This window comes from Salvia miltiorrhiza, chromosome 2, assembly GCF_028751815.1.
Source record: "Salvia miltiorrhiza cultivar Shanhuang (shh) chromosome 2, IMPLAD_Smil_shh, whole genome shotgun sequence".
Classification (NCBI taxonomy): Eukaryota; Viridiplantae; Streptophyta; class Magnoliopsida; order Lamiales; family Lamiaceae; genus Salvia; species Salvia miltiorrhiza.
This window is the reverse complement of record NC_080388.1, coordinates 39,131,821-39,146,824: the sequence shown is the minus strand read 5'-3', so window position 1 is coordinate 39,146,824 and position 15,004 is coordinate 39,131,821. Positions and strand designations below refer to the sequence as shown.

General features: G+C 34.7%; 1 protein-coding gene across 2 annotated transcripts; it reads left to right on the top strand.

The window, feature by feature from the left end:
• The first annotated feature begins 6,980 nt into the window (after positions 1–6,980).
• LOC131012372 (G-type lectin S-receptor-like serine/threonine-protein kinase At1g11330) lies at positions 6,981–10,755 on the top strand. 2 transcript variants are annotated; one of them, XM_057940300.1, is made up of 7 exons: positions 6,981–8,509; positions 8,824–8,931; positions 9,047–9,243; positions 9,330–9,540; positions 9,636–9,870; positions 9,945–10,095; positions 10,174–10,755. In XM_057940300.1, exons 1-7 carry the CDS (start codon positions 7,192–7,194, stop codon positions 10,459–10,461), a joined length of 2,508 nt encoding a protein of 835 aa, XP_057796283.1. In that variant the 5' UTR covers positions 6,981–7,191; the 3' UTR covers positions 10,462–10,755. The 2 variants fall into 2 exon arrangements, with proteins under 2 accessions (XP_057796283.1, XP_057796284.1); XM_057940301.1 differs by lacking the exon at positions 10,174–10,755 and having other exon boundaries at positions 6,986–8,509; positions 9,636–9,851; positions 9,945–10,058.
• The last annotated feature ends 4,249 nt before the right edge of the window (positions 10,756–15,004 follow it).

Genomic DNA, 15,004 nt, shown 5'->3' with positions numbered 1-15,004 from the left:
CACGTTAATTGATAATTGTGTACACCATGTTAGTAACTTGATGGGTTGATAGCTATCATGCGCTAACAATGAAAGAGTCATTACAAGGGTGTCTGACTGGATATATTTCGAAGCATGTGTTTCAATGTATGGTGGTTATGTCCCATGTTCAATAATGGGAGAAAGCAATTCGTCAAAGGCTAGAGGTTTGGGATCAAAGTGAGTAACAAAAGAGTGTGAGGATAGCACGCTAACGAATGAAAACATGCTTAGAAGCACTTTTGTTTTAATATCTTCTAAGTTATGTTATGAATGATTGGACAAACTTTTTTTACAAAAATGTGAAATATTTTAGAAAATGCATGCCTATTAAGTAGATTAATAGTCCGCAGAAATATTTTTAAATAATTTCAAGTTGACTGATTAGTATTGGGGGCGGAATTGAGGCTAGATTAAACTCTGTATTTTGACTTCCATTATAGCACTAGCTCGTATATACATATTTTTTTCGTTATCCTAAACTTAAGATTTTTATGTTTATATTATGATTGACCTTTTTGTCAAGTTTCGACTCGTGACTTCTAGTATTATGTTAATGATATTGATTATATAATAAGTATGAAACTCAACTTTTGATCCTAAGATATAGTTATATTGTTAATTGACTTGTATCATTCAACGTCTTTCTTTCGTCATTTAAAGGGGCGTTGCTCGATTTAGAAAACTTATTATCCTATTTATTCAAGTCAAGGTTTTTCAATGTTTATTCCTTTGAATGATTGTGTCTCGATTCACACTTATTTACTCAGAAATAATTGGGGTGTGACACTTTCAATATAAAAATCATAAGAATAGCACATATATTTCTCTCTAATCCTCAATTTATTTATCTAGAGAAATCAATACAAAGACATTAGAAAATAGGTTTCTAAAACACCATTAAGCCATAATTGTCCAAAATCCTGTATTTACTTGTGGAGTATTAGTGTTATCCATTAACTACAAGATATAAATGACATGATACATAACCAAGCAAAGATACATGAGGCGAACTCAAGTACAAATTAATTAAAAATAATATACTCGCATAATCATTTTGAAGAAGAACACACAATATTTGGCCACTAATTAAAAAAACATAAAATCTGACCATTTTTTACATTTTAGAACTATTTTGCCCTTAATTAGGGCGGACCAGATTCGGATCGGATTCGGAATTGCACGCGGGTTAGGCACACATGACACTATTAGTGCCATTAGTGCCATATACTCGATGTTGCACGAATGGTACTTATAGTCATATTAGTATTATTAGTGCCATAAGAATGATACTTATGGCCATATTAGTGCCATATATATACTTAGGTACAATTATGCGATTATTTTGAACACTTCCATGTAGGGTTAGATTATGCATTTAGGGTTTAGATTTCCTATTTAGGGTTTAGATTCTCCATTTAGTGTGCTGCAAAAATGGTACTTATATATGGTCATATTAGTGTCATTAGTGTCATATACTCTCTTATGTAGTGTTGCACGAATTGTACTTATGGACATATTAGTGTCATTAGTGCCATATACTTAGATTTATTTTTTTTCGATTGGCACATATCACTGGCGGATCCGGTGTGGTGCATGGGGGTGCAACTGCATCCCAAAAAAACAAAAATTAATAGTATTAATATTCATATATAAATTATTTTAAATTTAAGGCTTGCACCCCCAAATAAATGTTTTAATCCAAAATAAAAGAGAAATCTTATTTTTAAAATCCTAAATTCCATTGGTCCAACTAAAAAGAGAGCCCATCATCTCTTTCTTTTTCATTCTTTTGATCGAGCCCATCATTTAATCAATCCATTACCTCAATTCTTAATTAAACAAAAAAGTTGCAAGTACACATTTTGCATTTGGAATGCAGAGTTATTACTATTATATTTGTATTTTAGTAAAAAAAATGTCTAAAATGTATTGAAGGCCTAAAAAAAATTCCCGAGGGCTACCGTCCCCGAACCCCCGTAGAAATTCAACCCCCTCAAAAAAATCCTAGCTCCATCACTGTTTATAAAATTATTTTTTTCACCCTCAATTTAAAAATCCTAGATCCGCCCGCGCGCAAATTCGAATCCCGTCCACCCTAATTAAGGGCAAAACAATCTTTACACATAATAAATGACCAAAATTTGTATTTTTTTAATTAGTGGTCAAATATTGTGTTCCCTTCTTCAAAATGGCTATTTCAAAATGCACTTAATTAATTAAACAGCATCAACAGACTATAGTGTATTTAGGTTGAGCTAATAACTTTTATATGATAGCAAAAGCTCATCATAAACCAGGTTTTTGCATTCCAAAGAGTTGATAATAACGATTATTGTACAACTCAACGTTCACTAGGAATTATCAACATGATATACCCCACACCGTATTAGATGCATCCTTCTTCGAACATAATGCATGCTTAGATTACTTCCTCTCTGTATTTTAACATTTCACATTTTTGTTAATGATCTTAAAACTATTTTTTCCCCTTCGAAAACTAACCGCTTTAACACTTCAAAAGAATAAATATTTAGTTTTTCACAATGATCTACTTTAGATTATAAAAAGTTTCTGCTATAACTTCTTTTGTACAAGTTTGCTCTATGCGATTAAAGTGCTCAATATAATATGTACCCACTCCCCCTCACAAAAATATATCCATTAAAACAGCACGAATTTTAAGAAATGTTAAATAAAATGTATTGTGAGTGAAAAAATATAATGTCCCACTTTATGAAAAATAAAGATTAATAAAAAAAGATTAATTATAGTGGAGTAGTGTGCAAAAATAGAAAATGATAGCATATTTTTATGAGAAGACCCAAAATGATAAAATTGATAGTATAATTTTATGAGAAGAAGTGAGTAGTATTAAACGTTTTAAAACACCAATTTTCCTCCAATTTCAAATTTTAATATGACTTTTTTTTTTAATTAAAATACATGAGTTTTAATATTTACTCAATTTTTAATATCAACCCTCATTATCTCTAAATTGAATATGAGGTGGCATATCTAAAAGATGATTAGGACTCATCGGCGACACTTTAGTACAACGTCGTACTCTCAACCTCAATGAATCCTAATCATCTTTCAGATATCTGAAGTTAATTTCCATGTTCAATTACTCAATCATTAGAATCCATTAGTCTTCTTCTAATTATAGTTTTATACTACTTAATTCCTAAGTGATAACGTAGAAGAATGCAAAATAATTAATTTTATATGGACCCGACATCCCGCAATTAGCGTCACAATTTTTTTTCTAACATAATCTTATATACTTATTTTTCTTTGCCATATGCATGAACTTAGTTTAATTTGATGTGATATATCACAATCACTCACCTATCTATCATGAGCGCATCAGTAATATGGCAATATCATGTGAAATTATCTTTAATAATTTAATTATTTTCACGCGAGCTTAGACCTAGGGATTTCTTTCAGAATTACAATTCAAAATTGCTAATCATTTTATGATTAAAGCAGAATGGAAGCCTCAGTGTTGTTCGTCAATGAAAGATTTAATTAAAAGATGGATTGGTTTATAATTGTTATGAAAAATCTTATTATATATACAAGGTTAGCTTTAATTAGATAATATTATGAATTAACAATTAATAGTAATTTGTGTAGAGTCAAATATGATGTCTCAAGAGTTGACTCACATAGTCACATGTTGTGTGGTGGTGTAATCAAAATAAGTGGTGGACACATTAAGAAGTGATTTTGCTTGATATATTGATGAGGGTGTTCTGTTGTTCTTATTTGATGCTCAGAAGACTAAATTTTGAGTAAAGGCTTCAAAAGCCTAACAGCTAATTTAAAGTCCATAAAAATTTTAAAAATAAGCTAAGATTTGAAACTTTCAGATCTAAAAAGCCGTTGTAAATTCCAACTCGTCGTAATTGAATTATATGAACTAAAGAGCTACGACAAAGAAATCAGTTGAAGACGAAAAGTCAAACTTGAAGAAAGGCGAAAAACCAAATACTTAGGAGGCTTAAAGCCGATCAAATCTGATCAGTGTTGAAAGACAAAAGTACATGTAATTTAAATTGTATTCTTATTATTACTTGGGCTTTAAACCCAGGTTAAATGGATCTTGGTATTATCTTAAACAATAGGCTATAAATAGGGCTTATAGATTTAAATGTAAGGCAAGTCATTTTAGAAATAGAAATAAAACAAATAAAATGTTATCTTCTTCCCCAAAATTTCTCCACACTCAATTTCTTATCTCTTAGTTGGTAGCTTGATTTTGTTCACCTTTCACAAATTTATTATTGAGCCTACTCATCTCAACATTTAATATATATTAATTGATATATAATCTGTTATTGTCTCTTTCGAACTTGGATATCACCTATGTAAATAAAATCTAGAGACGAGCTCACCAGTAATATTCTTTTTCAATGATGAGGGGTTGAATGCAGCTAATATATGATGGGTTCTTTCTCTTTCCGATGTCTATATATTCAAACTTGATTTCCGATCTATATATGAGACACTAATTATAAGATATCAATAAATATATTTACTTGTATGTTAGCAACTAGTCAGAGGCTCATAGTCATAGATATGCCATAAATATATAAAATAGTGGGGCTGGTAACGAATAGTGATCAAGAGGACGTTGGAAAATGAATAAAATAAAAAATAATGTAATTCAAATTCGATGGCTGCTTGAGAAGGGAATTACATTGCTGATAGATAAGCTTCTTTTGCTATTACCTATTCTTCCCCCCTTGTTTCTGTTGGGGTTTTGCCTTTTGATGTAACCGGTTATTCAAGTTCTTTCTTTGGCTCAAAAATAAATAAAAATTAGTCACGGTGCGTCAGTGACTGGCCTTCAATTTAGACTAGAATGATGGACTCAAATAAGATTAAAAGCGTCGGATTGTTTGGCACAAAATTTTTCTTCGGAAAATAATTTAATTTTAAATTTTAAATTACTATATTTGATTGAATATTTATCAAATAAAAAGAGTAATAAATAATTTTAAAAATTAAAAAAATAGTGCAACTTTTCATGATTCATAGAGCACTCATATTGGTTGAGTCAATACTTGACTCATCCATGCTCCGGATCCACTTATGAGTCTACTGCTACTTTGAGTTCGTTCATTATGTTGACTCATATGAATTAGTTTTGAGCTTTTGAATTTTGAGTTAATTTAAATTTAGAAATTACAATAATCGAAATACCATGAAATTACATTAAACATAAATAAGAAAAATACATAAATTAAAAAAACTATACATAAATTAAAAAAAAAACATAAAAATAACTATTTCGGCTCTAGTGGTCCAAATCGCTCCCAAATGTGCTCGATCAAATATTGGTGAAGTTGTGCAGTCTATCTCTGATAATTGAATCTATCACCAAATAGTCTTCGAAACTAGATGAGAGTGATTGGCGAGCATCGAATGAGTCATTGCTAAACGCCCTGTTTCTCGAATCGTCATCTCTTTAGTTCACCAAGTCATCGTCTGAAAAAGATTGGACCGTACACTCGCTCATCGTTGAAATATTTTTACAAAAGCTGTTTTTGGGCGGCCTTGCGATCGCGGTACACAAAGTCCCTCGTCGAGAGAGTTCTTTGGGGTGCTTGGTTCTTTATCAAAATTCTTAACTATTTTTTAGCCCCTCAATTTTTTTAAGTATTTTTTCCTCATTATTAAAACACAAATACTCATGTGCAACTGGTTTTCAGAATGACACTACTTCATTCGGAAAATGACACTTGAACATTTCCGAATGACATTACTTCAACATACAAATGAGAAACCAATTGCACGGTGCAACCGGTTGCACGGGAGAGTGCCTCGTATTAAAATTCTTAAATATTATTATTATTATTATTATTATTATTATTATTATTATTATTATTTATCACAATGTAAATTTTAGTTTTTATTTAGAAGTGTTCTGTATTTGTGTCTTACACATTTATTATTACTATTATTAACTTGTTTTAAGCAAATTTAATTCCAAAACCCAATTTAGCTTCTTTTTTTGACTTCGGGGAGTTGGGGAGGGGGAGCAGTGAGGTTTGAATCCGAGAGCTCACTGTTCACAAACAGAAAGTCGCACCGCTTGGTGTTCCCTTGAGGACAAAAAAAAGAAAAAAAAACCAGTTTAGCTAAGCAGCATCGTTCCTTACATTTGAGGCCAAGAATTACAAATCCGACTCTATATTCCAAACCCTTATCTCTCGCCGACTTCCACTAGTTGTAGCTCACTGTCGAAAGCTGCGAGCAACTATTTTTAATTAATTCTTTACTTGTATGTTATTGACTACTTATGTTACTATTTAGTACTATTAATTTATTTATGCTAAGTAAATCTCAATTATATTAGTATATATTTCAAACGTATTTTAATAATAATAATAATAATAAACATTGTTTAGATTAGAAAAATGACTCGAGATATTTTTTATATTTCTTAATTATAATTCAATTATTACATCAAAAGTCCTTATTAACCATTTTTTTTGAACGCACTTATTAACCAAATTTAAATTTCAAAACTGAATGAGTGTCCATTTCAGTTTCAAACTTGTTCAAAAATAATACTCCTTCCTCCGTCCCTTAAAATTATGTCGTTATTTTCTTTTTGATACATCCCTTAAATATATATTATTTTTTATTTTTGAACATTATCCCTCATATTTTAGGTTTGGATAGAGACAAATTTACAAGAAGCTGAAAGTTGGAAAATTATTGAAATATTTTAAAGATTGAGTGTAATTTACAACAAAACTTAAATTTTGGGATTTAAATTGCAATTATATCAAACAAGGAGTAATATCAAACAAATTAGTCGAAAGCCTATTCAGCGTCTGTCAATACTTTTATCAAATACCAAATTGGTCAGATTCTCTGCAGCCAACCTAGCAAGCAAGCTGAACCAACAAATACTGATACTAATGTGTAATATAAAAAGAAACGAGAAAGAAAAGAAAAAGTGAAGTCATCATGGATTGACAAATCGAGATAGCAACTTGCACTTGCCAGCGCCCTCGCATCGCATATGTATGGCTGCTAAAAAACATTTACTACAATTATAGATTTGGTAAGAAAAAGTTTTAAGAATCAGATAAGAATAACGTGTTTGAGATGGCGAATCGCGACCTCAGTCTGAAATGGATTAAGTCTTGAATGAATTCAAACAGTTTTGTTCACACGATGATGTTCCAAACCACAAAATTCCTGCAACTTGTTGTCCAATTCTCGATCATCACACTGCTGCGCGACGCCTCCTGTCTGGAAACAGACACCGTCGACGCATCTCTAATCCTCAAAGACTCCGACACCATCCACTCCGCCGGCAGGCAGTTCACCCTCGGCTTCTTCACCCCCAACGCCACCACCCGCCGCCGCTACCTCGGCATCTGGTACTACGTCTCCCCCGCCTCCATCACCTGGGTTGCCAATCGCGACACCCCACTCACCGACTCCCGCGGCTCGCTCTCCATATCCCCCGCCGGCGACCTCCACCTCACCAGCGGCGACGGCAGCCTCGTCTGGTCGTCGAGCTCTCCGCCGTCGCCGCCGCGGAACGCGACTGCCCAGCTGCTGGACTCCGGCAATCTGGTGCTGAGAGACGCCGGCAGCGGAATCACTTTATGGGAGAGCCATCAAACTCCGATGGACTCGTTCCTCCCCACAATGAGGGTGACTCACAACCCGAGAACGGGGAAACGGGTCGACTTGAATTCGTGGCGGGCGCCCCACGATCCGGGCCGGGGCAATTTCACGGCGGGCCTCTACGCCGTCGGCATTCCTCAGGTCTACATCTGGAAGGACGGCGTCCGCGTGTGGCGGAGCGGGCCGTGGAACGGCCGGATTCTGACGGGGGTGACCGGAATGTATTCCGTGTACGTGGACGGATTCAGCTTGGGAATGGAGGAAGACGGGACTTACTATTTCACTAGGAATTTCCGACAGAGTTTTATTTCGAGGAATTTCTTGAATGCTGATGGAGTTCTGGTTGAGGCTGGCTGGGATGATCAGAAGCGTGATTGGGACGTGAGGTGGATGGGCCCGGCCCGTGACTGCGATTTCTACAACAAGTGCGGCCCCTTTGCTCTCTGCTACGATCAAACCACACCGATTTGCTCTTGTTTGAGAGGATACGAGCCTAGAAACAGAGTGGAATGGGATAAGGGGATTTGGAATGGCGGTTGTGTGAGAAAGAGTGTGTTGCAGTGTGAGAGAGAGAGTAATGCGACTGATAAGAAGAGAGAGGATGGATTCACGAAGCTGAGTTTCATCAAAGTGCCGGATTTCATGCAGTGGATGTCTGGTTTGGAGACAGAGTGTGAGAGCTTGTGCTTGAGGAATTGCTCCTGCTTCGCTTATGCCTATGATCCTGGCATTGGCTGTATGTTCTGGGGTGGAGACTTGATCGATCTTCAGAAGTTTCCCGGCACTGCTGGTTCCGATTTCTACATTCGTGTTGCCTATACGGATGCTGGTAAGCCTTGCTACCTCCAGCATTGATAATATACATGATCATTGGTTGTCTTTATTTCGATCCTTCCCCCATCAATTGGATATGAATCAAGAATGTTAGCTCAAACTGTAGAAGTTATCAAGGGCTTTAGATATCCCAAAGTTTCAATCGATCTTAGTTTACAATGGATTAACTTATACTACTACTATTTTTATATATCTAGGCTAATCTTGAATTGTAAAATGCCCCTAAAGTAGACAAACATGTTGTGACAGTTTGGATGGTTGTGTATTTTCATTTTAAATAGTTGTTAATACAATGTTTGTTTGTTTTAGATAAGGAGAAGAGCAATAAAGGAGTAGCTATTATAGTTTCAGTTGTTGCAAGTTTTGTGGCTGCATCAATTTGCCTAGCTTTCGCTTGGTGGACTTGCAAAACAAGAGGTAGAAACGTTAGTGAAATTTAAGAATATATGTATATATGTGTATAGTGCGATATATATATATATATATATATATATATATATATATAAACTCGTGTATTTTTCTTGTTAAATAGGAGAAAACAGAACTTCTGCATATGAAAAGGAAGGAAACAGTCCATCTGATTTGAGTGAGATTGTGCTTCGAAGTGATATGGATAAGGTTAGGATAGAAGAGCTGCCATTGTACAGTTTTGAGATGTTAGTAACTGCAACTAGCAATTTCGACACGAGGAATATGTTAGGGATGGGAGGTTTTGGTCCAGTTTATGAGGTGACTATTGTTTGTAGTTCATCTCATATTATGTATATATATACACACACACTTAAAAGGGGTTTTGAACATGGTGTTGTTGGTAGGGAAACATGGCCAACGGAGACAAAATTGCGGTGAAGAGGCTCTCATCAGGGTCGGGACAAGGGTCCAAGGAGTTCATGAATGAAGTGTTGGTGATATCTAAACTCCAACATCGGAATCTTGTGAGGCTGTTGGGATGTTGCGTGGAGAGAGGAGAGAAGATGTTGATCTATGAATACATGCACAATAGAAGCTTAGATTTGTATCTCTTTGGTTAGTTCATTTTTTGCTTGATGATTGGACTCTATTTGTGTTAGTGTCCAAGAATCTCTAGGCGGAAAGGTTTCATCGTTTTTATTCATCTGCAGATAAAACACGTGACGTTCTTGATTGGAGGAAACGGTTCAATATCATGGAAGGCATCGGCAGAGGCCTATTATATCTGCACAGGGACTCGAGGCTGAGAATAATCCATCGCGATCTTAAGCCTAGCAATGTGTTGCTAGACGAGGATCTGAACCCGAAGATTTCAGACTTCGGCATGGCCAGAATATTTGGTGGCAACCAAGATCAAGCCAACACTGGTAAAGTTGTGGGGACTTAGTAAGTATATATACCTACATTGTGTGTATAAGTACAAAATGAGTGATTACCAACTGAAATTAAGTATGTTGCAGTGGGTATATGGCTCCAGAATACGCAATGGGGGGCAGATTTTCCGAGAAATCTGATGTTTTTAGCTTTGGAGTGCTTGTGCTGGAGATCATAAGCGGGAGAAGGAATACGAGCTTCTACAACGAAGAACTCTCTTTAGGGCTTCTTGGATATGTAAGCTGAGGTTGAAATGATCATTATCGTGTTTGATTTTACTCTGCTGTTGACTCGACTTTGTTGTGTTGGGTTCAGGCTTGGAAGTTGTGGAATGAAAAGAATGTGGAGGATTTCATTGATATGAAAATATTTAGTCCAAGTTTAAAGGGAGAGATGATGAGATGCTTGCACATTGGTTTGTTGTGTGTTCAAGAATCCCCCAGGAATAGGCCTATTATATCGATTGTTCTGTCTATGCTGAGCAGTGAGATTGCCCATCTGCCGGCGCCGGAGCAACCCGGCTTCACCGACCGGTGGAGCCGTTCATCGACGCAAACGCCGTCGGCCAATCACGTCACTCACACCGTGATGGAGGGGAGATGATGAGTAATGTTTCTCCAATCACTCGCGTAAATATTGTGGAGAAGTTTTAAGATGATGGTAAATAATTTTATGTATGTACCACGGGAAGTTCTTATATACATATGTACTTGTACACTAGTGGAGGATCACATACGCGAGTACAGGATAGATATGAGAAGATCTTGAAACAAATTTTTCAGAATTACATTAATTTTTCTTTTTTTCTGATACTCATGTTCAAATTAATTGCAGTTGTAAACACTTTTTATGTGAAAAATCTTAGTGTGAATCACTCCATCAAGATTATTATGCAAATTGATGATGTGGAATTTTCTGTTGCCTATTTTCAAATATTGATTGTATGCATCATTAATAAATAAATTGAAGATTCACTTCTTAAAAGTAAAAATATACTACTCCTCTTTACTGCCATTTGCATTCGTACAATTGTGCAAGCAACTATTTTTATAATTTTTTATTATTAAAATACGATATTATAAAGAGAGCAAAAAAACAGAAAAAACAAACTAAAAAATCTTTGAATGCACAGCGAAGCAAACTCAGGACCGAGCCTCATTAAAACCTTGTTATAAAAAACCCAAAGAAAAAAATCATAATAAGGAAAAAGAGTACTCGTCTAAAACATAGTCGAAACAAAAACAGACCATAAAAACAAGAACGCAGGGAGGGAGCACTTCAGGAGCTCCGGCCTAACTAACCATCACCCCCAAGCGCTCCCGACCCCCATGCTCCCCAAAGCAACAACGAACAAACGGAAAACAAAACGAACGCCTAGCTAAGGACTTCAACCAAAGAAAGGGAACCGAGCAGAAACGCTCATAACCAACTCCACAATGACAATTCAATTGGCTACAACAAAAGCTCAACATCAATGGCAAAGTGCAACCACCACGGAGAAACCAACAAAGCACTAGCCCCAAGACTCCAAACTCGAGCTCACCCGAAGTCTGAAAAAAAAGTCATGGCGCGCTCCAAACCCTACCTCCAATACATCATCGGCGCACCATACCCACAAACCCAGCAATGCCGAGTACAACCGCAAGAGCCGACAAACCCCGACCCAAACATCCTCGAAACAACTCCAAAGATAGGAGCACTAGGACTTACAACGAACATGGCTATGCACCGCCAAGTCACGCACCACCACATCTTTGATCAGCTTCACGCCATAGGTCCAGCAGCCTTCAGGAGTGTGTGGGCTGGCCATAATATCCGCCGGAACATTCCCTTCTCTGAAAATGTGCTTAATGTGATAATTCATAATTTTTTATATAAAACTGATACCAATTCAAATTTTATATTATAAATATAATAAAAAAGTAGTACTCCATAATTTTAACTGAATGTAGAATAATAAGAAATATAAAAGAATCCACAATAATAAAACTTGATATTATGAAAAAGTACAAAATTTTTAAAAATAAAATATGTTAAAAGAAAAAAATAAAAATAAAAAATAATTTAAAAATAGATTTATCCAAAAAAGATGAGAGATGAGAGAGAATTTGTTAAGTTTTAATGTTTAAACAAATATGACTTTTACATTTTAAATCTAATATTTCGTAAAATGGAGTATCAAATTAAAGCTCTTGTCACTATCTTTAATTTGCTATGTATATCAAATATTTTATAATTAGCCGAATTTCACAATTAAATATAAAAAATATTATATCTTGAATTAAATACTTGGTATAAATTAATTATGTTAGTTCATTAATTTAAAAAATTTAGCTTCAGAATTAAATATAAAAAATATTATATCTTGAATTAAATACTTGGTATAAATTATATATATATATATATATACATATATTATATTTATTCATTTAAATTAATTATTTCTATGAACCCATGATATAATGAGTATTACCATTTATCTTCAACTTTGTCGTGACCGTAAATTTGCCCCTTTTTAGAATAGACTTTAATTAGTGCAATATGGAATGTGAACGCCTATTTTGCTAATTTTATAGTTTAACATGGGTGCTTTCTTGATTTGAATACAATTGTATTAATTTTGAGTTTTCTTAATATATTTACTATTAGGACTTTAAATTAGTTTAAAATACTTTGAAGTGTTATTTAATATATTTAATAAAGTATCTATTATAGAATTTTCATTTATTTTTCGTTGTGTTTTGACTTATAATAGTATGATTTAAGATTTTTATTTCAACTTTAATTATATTTGTGAATTGGTGATTTGATTTGATATTAGTCGATTTAATTAATTAATTAATTATTTTTATCATTTTTATAGCAAAAAAATAAAATTTAAGAAAAAAAATTTAGTGGGCGGGTTTTGGTCCGACCGCCCGATGGCCTGATATGGATTGAGTTGGTCTTGCTATTTTGAGGCCCGATAATATTTCGAGTCAGGGCCGGTCGATATAATTCGAAAGTTCAGTGGATTGGGCCAGGCTGGCCCAACCCGACCTGTTTGGCAGCTCTAGTGGCAACGACAACTCCTAAAGGAAAAATAAGGAAAGAAAGGGTAATTTTAAACATAGTCCCTATTTTTCTCACTATAGCCCCTCATTTAAAATATATATATAAATAATTATAATTTTACTGGTATATCCTTATAGTCGCATTTGAAATTTGTAATAAATTTATAAATAAATTAATAAGTTCATACAGTTTTTCCTCAAAAAAGAAAAAAAAAAAAGAAAGTTTACCCAGTTCAACGAATCTTAAATGATCCAACTCAAAAATCAGAAATGAAGAACCTATTAAGGAAAAATTGTAAAAAAAACTACGAACAAGCAAGCAAGATTGCTTCGTATATGTACTCTACAGTCCAAGCAGACCTCATTTAATTTATCTCGAAAAACCCATCTGTGAGGTTCATGTCTTCTAGGTCAGAGATAAAGGTTAGAGAGAGAGAGATGAAAGATGAAGAAGTGAAAAAAAAAAAAATCATCTTTCTGGTGGCTTTTCAAGAGTGGATCTGCTCCGTGTATAGAAAATTTCGGCAATGAGAGAAGATGGAAAACTGTGAATAACTCATCTGCCGGTGGTGTCACGACCGAGCCTAATTAAGGATAATTAAGCCGGGGAAACCGTGACTAAGGGAGGGAGATTAGAAGTGGGGTAGAAAGGGGAATAATTAAACAAGGAAGGATAGTATTTAATCGTTGTTAACAAAAGGAATATTTATAATATAACGAAGATTTAGTCATATTGACTCAAATAAACTAGTAAGTTCGGATAATTCCAACTTAGCCAAAATATCATAATACTTCTGAGTACGCAGCGGAATAAGGTTCTGATTACATGTATGAAGACATGTATCCCCAGAGTTCATTAATACATAAGGATAAGACAAAAGACTCCACTCGTCACTTCATCACCACTGTAAATTAGTGGGCAGGGCTGAGTACAAAAGTACAAAAGTACTCAGTGGGCACGTATTCCTAAGTATAAAAATACATGCTTCAAAACTGTAAATTTGTCATGCCATCATAAACAGTACAACAAGGGAGTTTTCGTGAAATATGCCCAAGCTTACTAAATTCTTTTGTGATTTTTAAAGTTCGACTGATCGTTTTCGTGAAATATGCCCAAGCTTATTAAATTCTTTTGTGATTCTTAAAGTTCGACTGATCAGTCTAAGTTCTCTTATAATCTATCATATCTGAAGCTGTGTGCCGGAGAGGTGGCCACCTCTCACGGTCACTTGACCGGCCAACCCGCTAGATGACTCACGGTCACTGGTGTACACTAGCCCTAGCCCTGGCAGGATAGCTATCAACTGCTCAGGACCCGAATTCGATTACATAACTTGGAAAAGCCACATCAGATAGATATCATACTAAAATTGAAACATTTTATGGCAAGACAATACTTGAAGTAACTTCAATTCAAAGATTTTATCATGAAATAACTTGTTCAACTGTAATATGAAACTCATTTGATATATATGAAAGTAATGCCCACCTGATAGTAACTCTTGCTGTGGTGTAGTGGCTCTTAATCTAGTTATTGCTCTCGCGCTTGACCTTTATTGCGAGAATTTAAATAAGATATTTGCTCGAGCAAAAATTATCAAATAATGAGAATGCGTGAATAACTATGCATGAATCTCTTATGCATGATTTATTATTCTAATATCATAATCCGGGAGTTTTATTAATAAACAGGCTATTAGATTAAGAAAACTAACTAAGTCTCGCTTCATGAAACCGAATCATATCTATAATTAATCTGCTCATCTTAGAGTGTTTTAACCCACTTGATAATAAATAGACGTCGCCCTATTTAATCGATAAAAGAAAGTAGCTAAATCGAACATCCGCTTGATAACCTCGTAAAAATTAATCATAATTGGGTAGCTGCGTCTAATTAATCGGGCTAAACAAATATGAATTGAAGTAATAATATAAGTCAAATAATTAAAAGGCTCAAACATAATACAGCCTAATAATTAATTAAGAGTGGGCTTGAAGTGAAAAGTAAGCTGCAAAGAGGTGGAAGTCAAACGTCACACAAGGGGACACAAGAAGCTAGCAACCAAGATACAATGAGGTGTAAAGAAGTGTGT

Bases quoted from the DNA above. Each gene is read 5' to 3' on its own strand.
- LOC131012372 (XM_057940300.1), top strand. From the start codon at position 7,192: ATGAATTCAAACAGTTTTGTTCACACGATGATGTTCCAAACCACAAAA. The intron at 8,510-8,823 runs GTAAGCCTTGCT...TGTTTGTTTTAG, and splicing joins TGTTGCCTATACGGATGCTG to ATAAGGAGAAGAGCAATAAA. The intron at 9,871-9,944 runs GTAAGTATATAT...AGTATGTTGCAG, and splicing joins GGTAAAGTTGTGGGGACTTA to TGGGTATATGGCTCCAGAAT.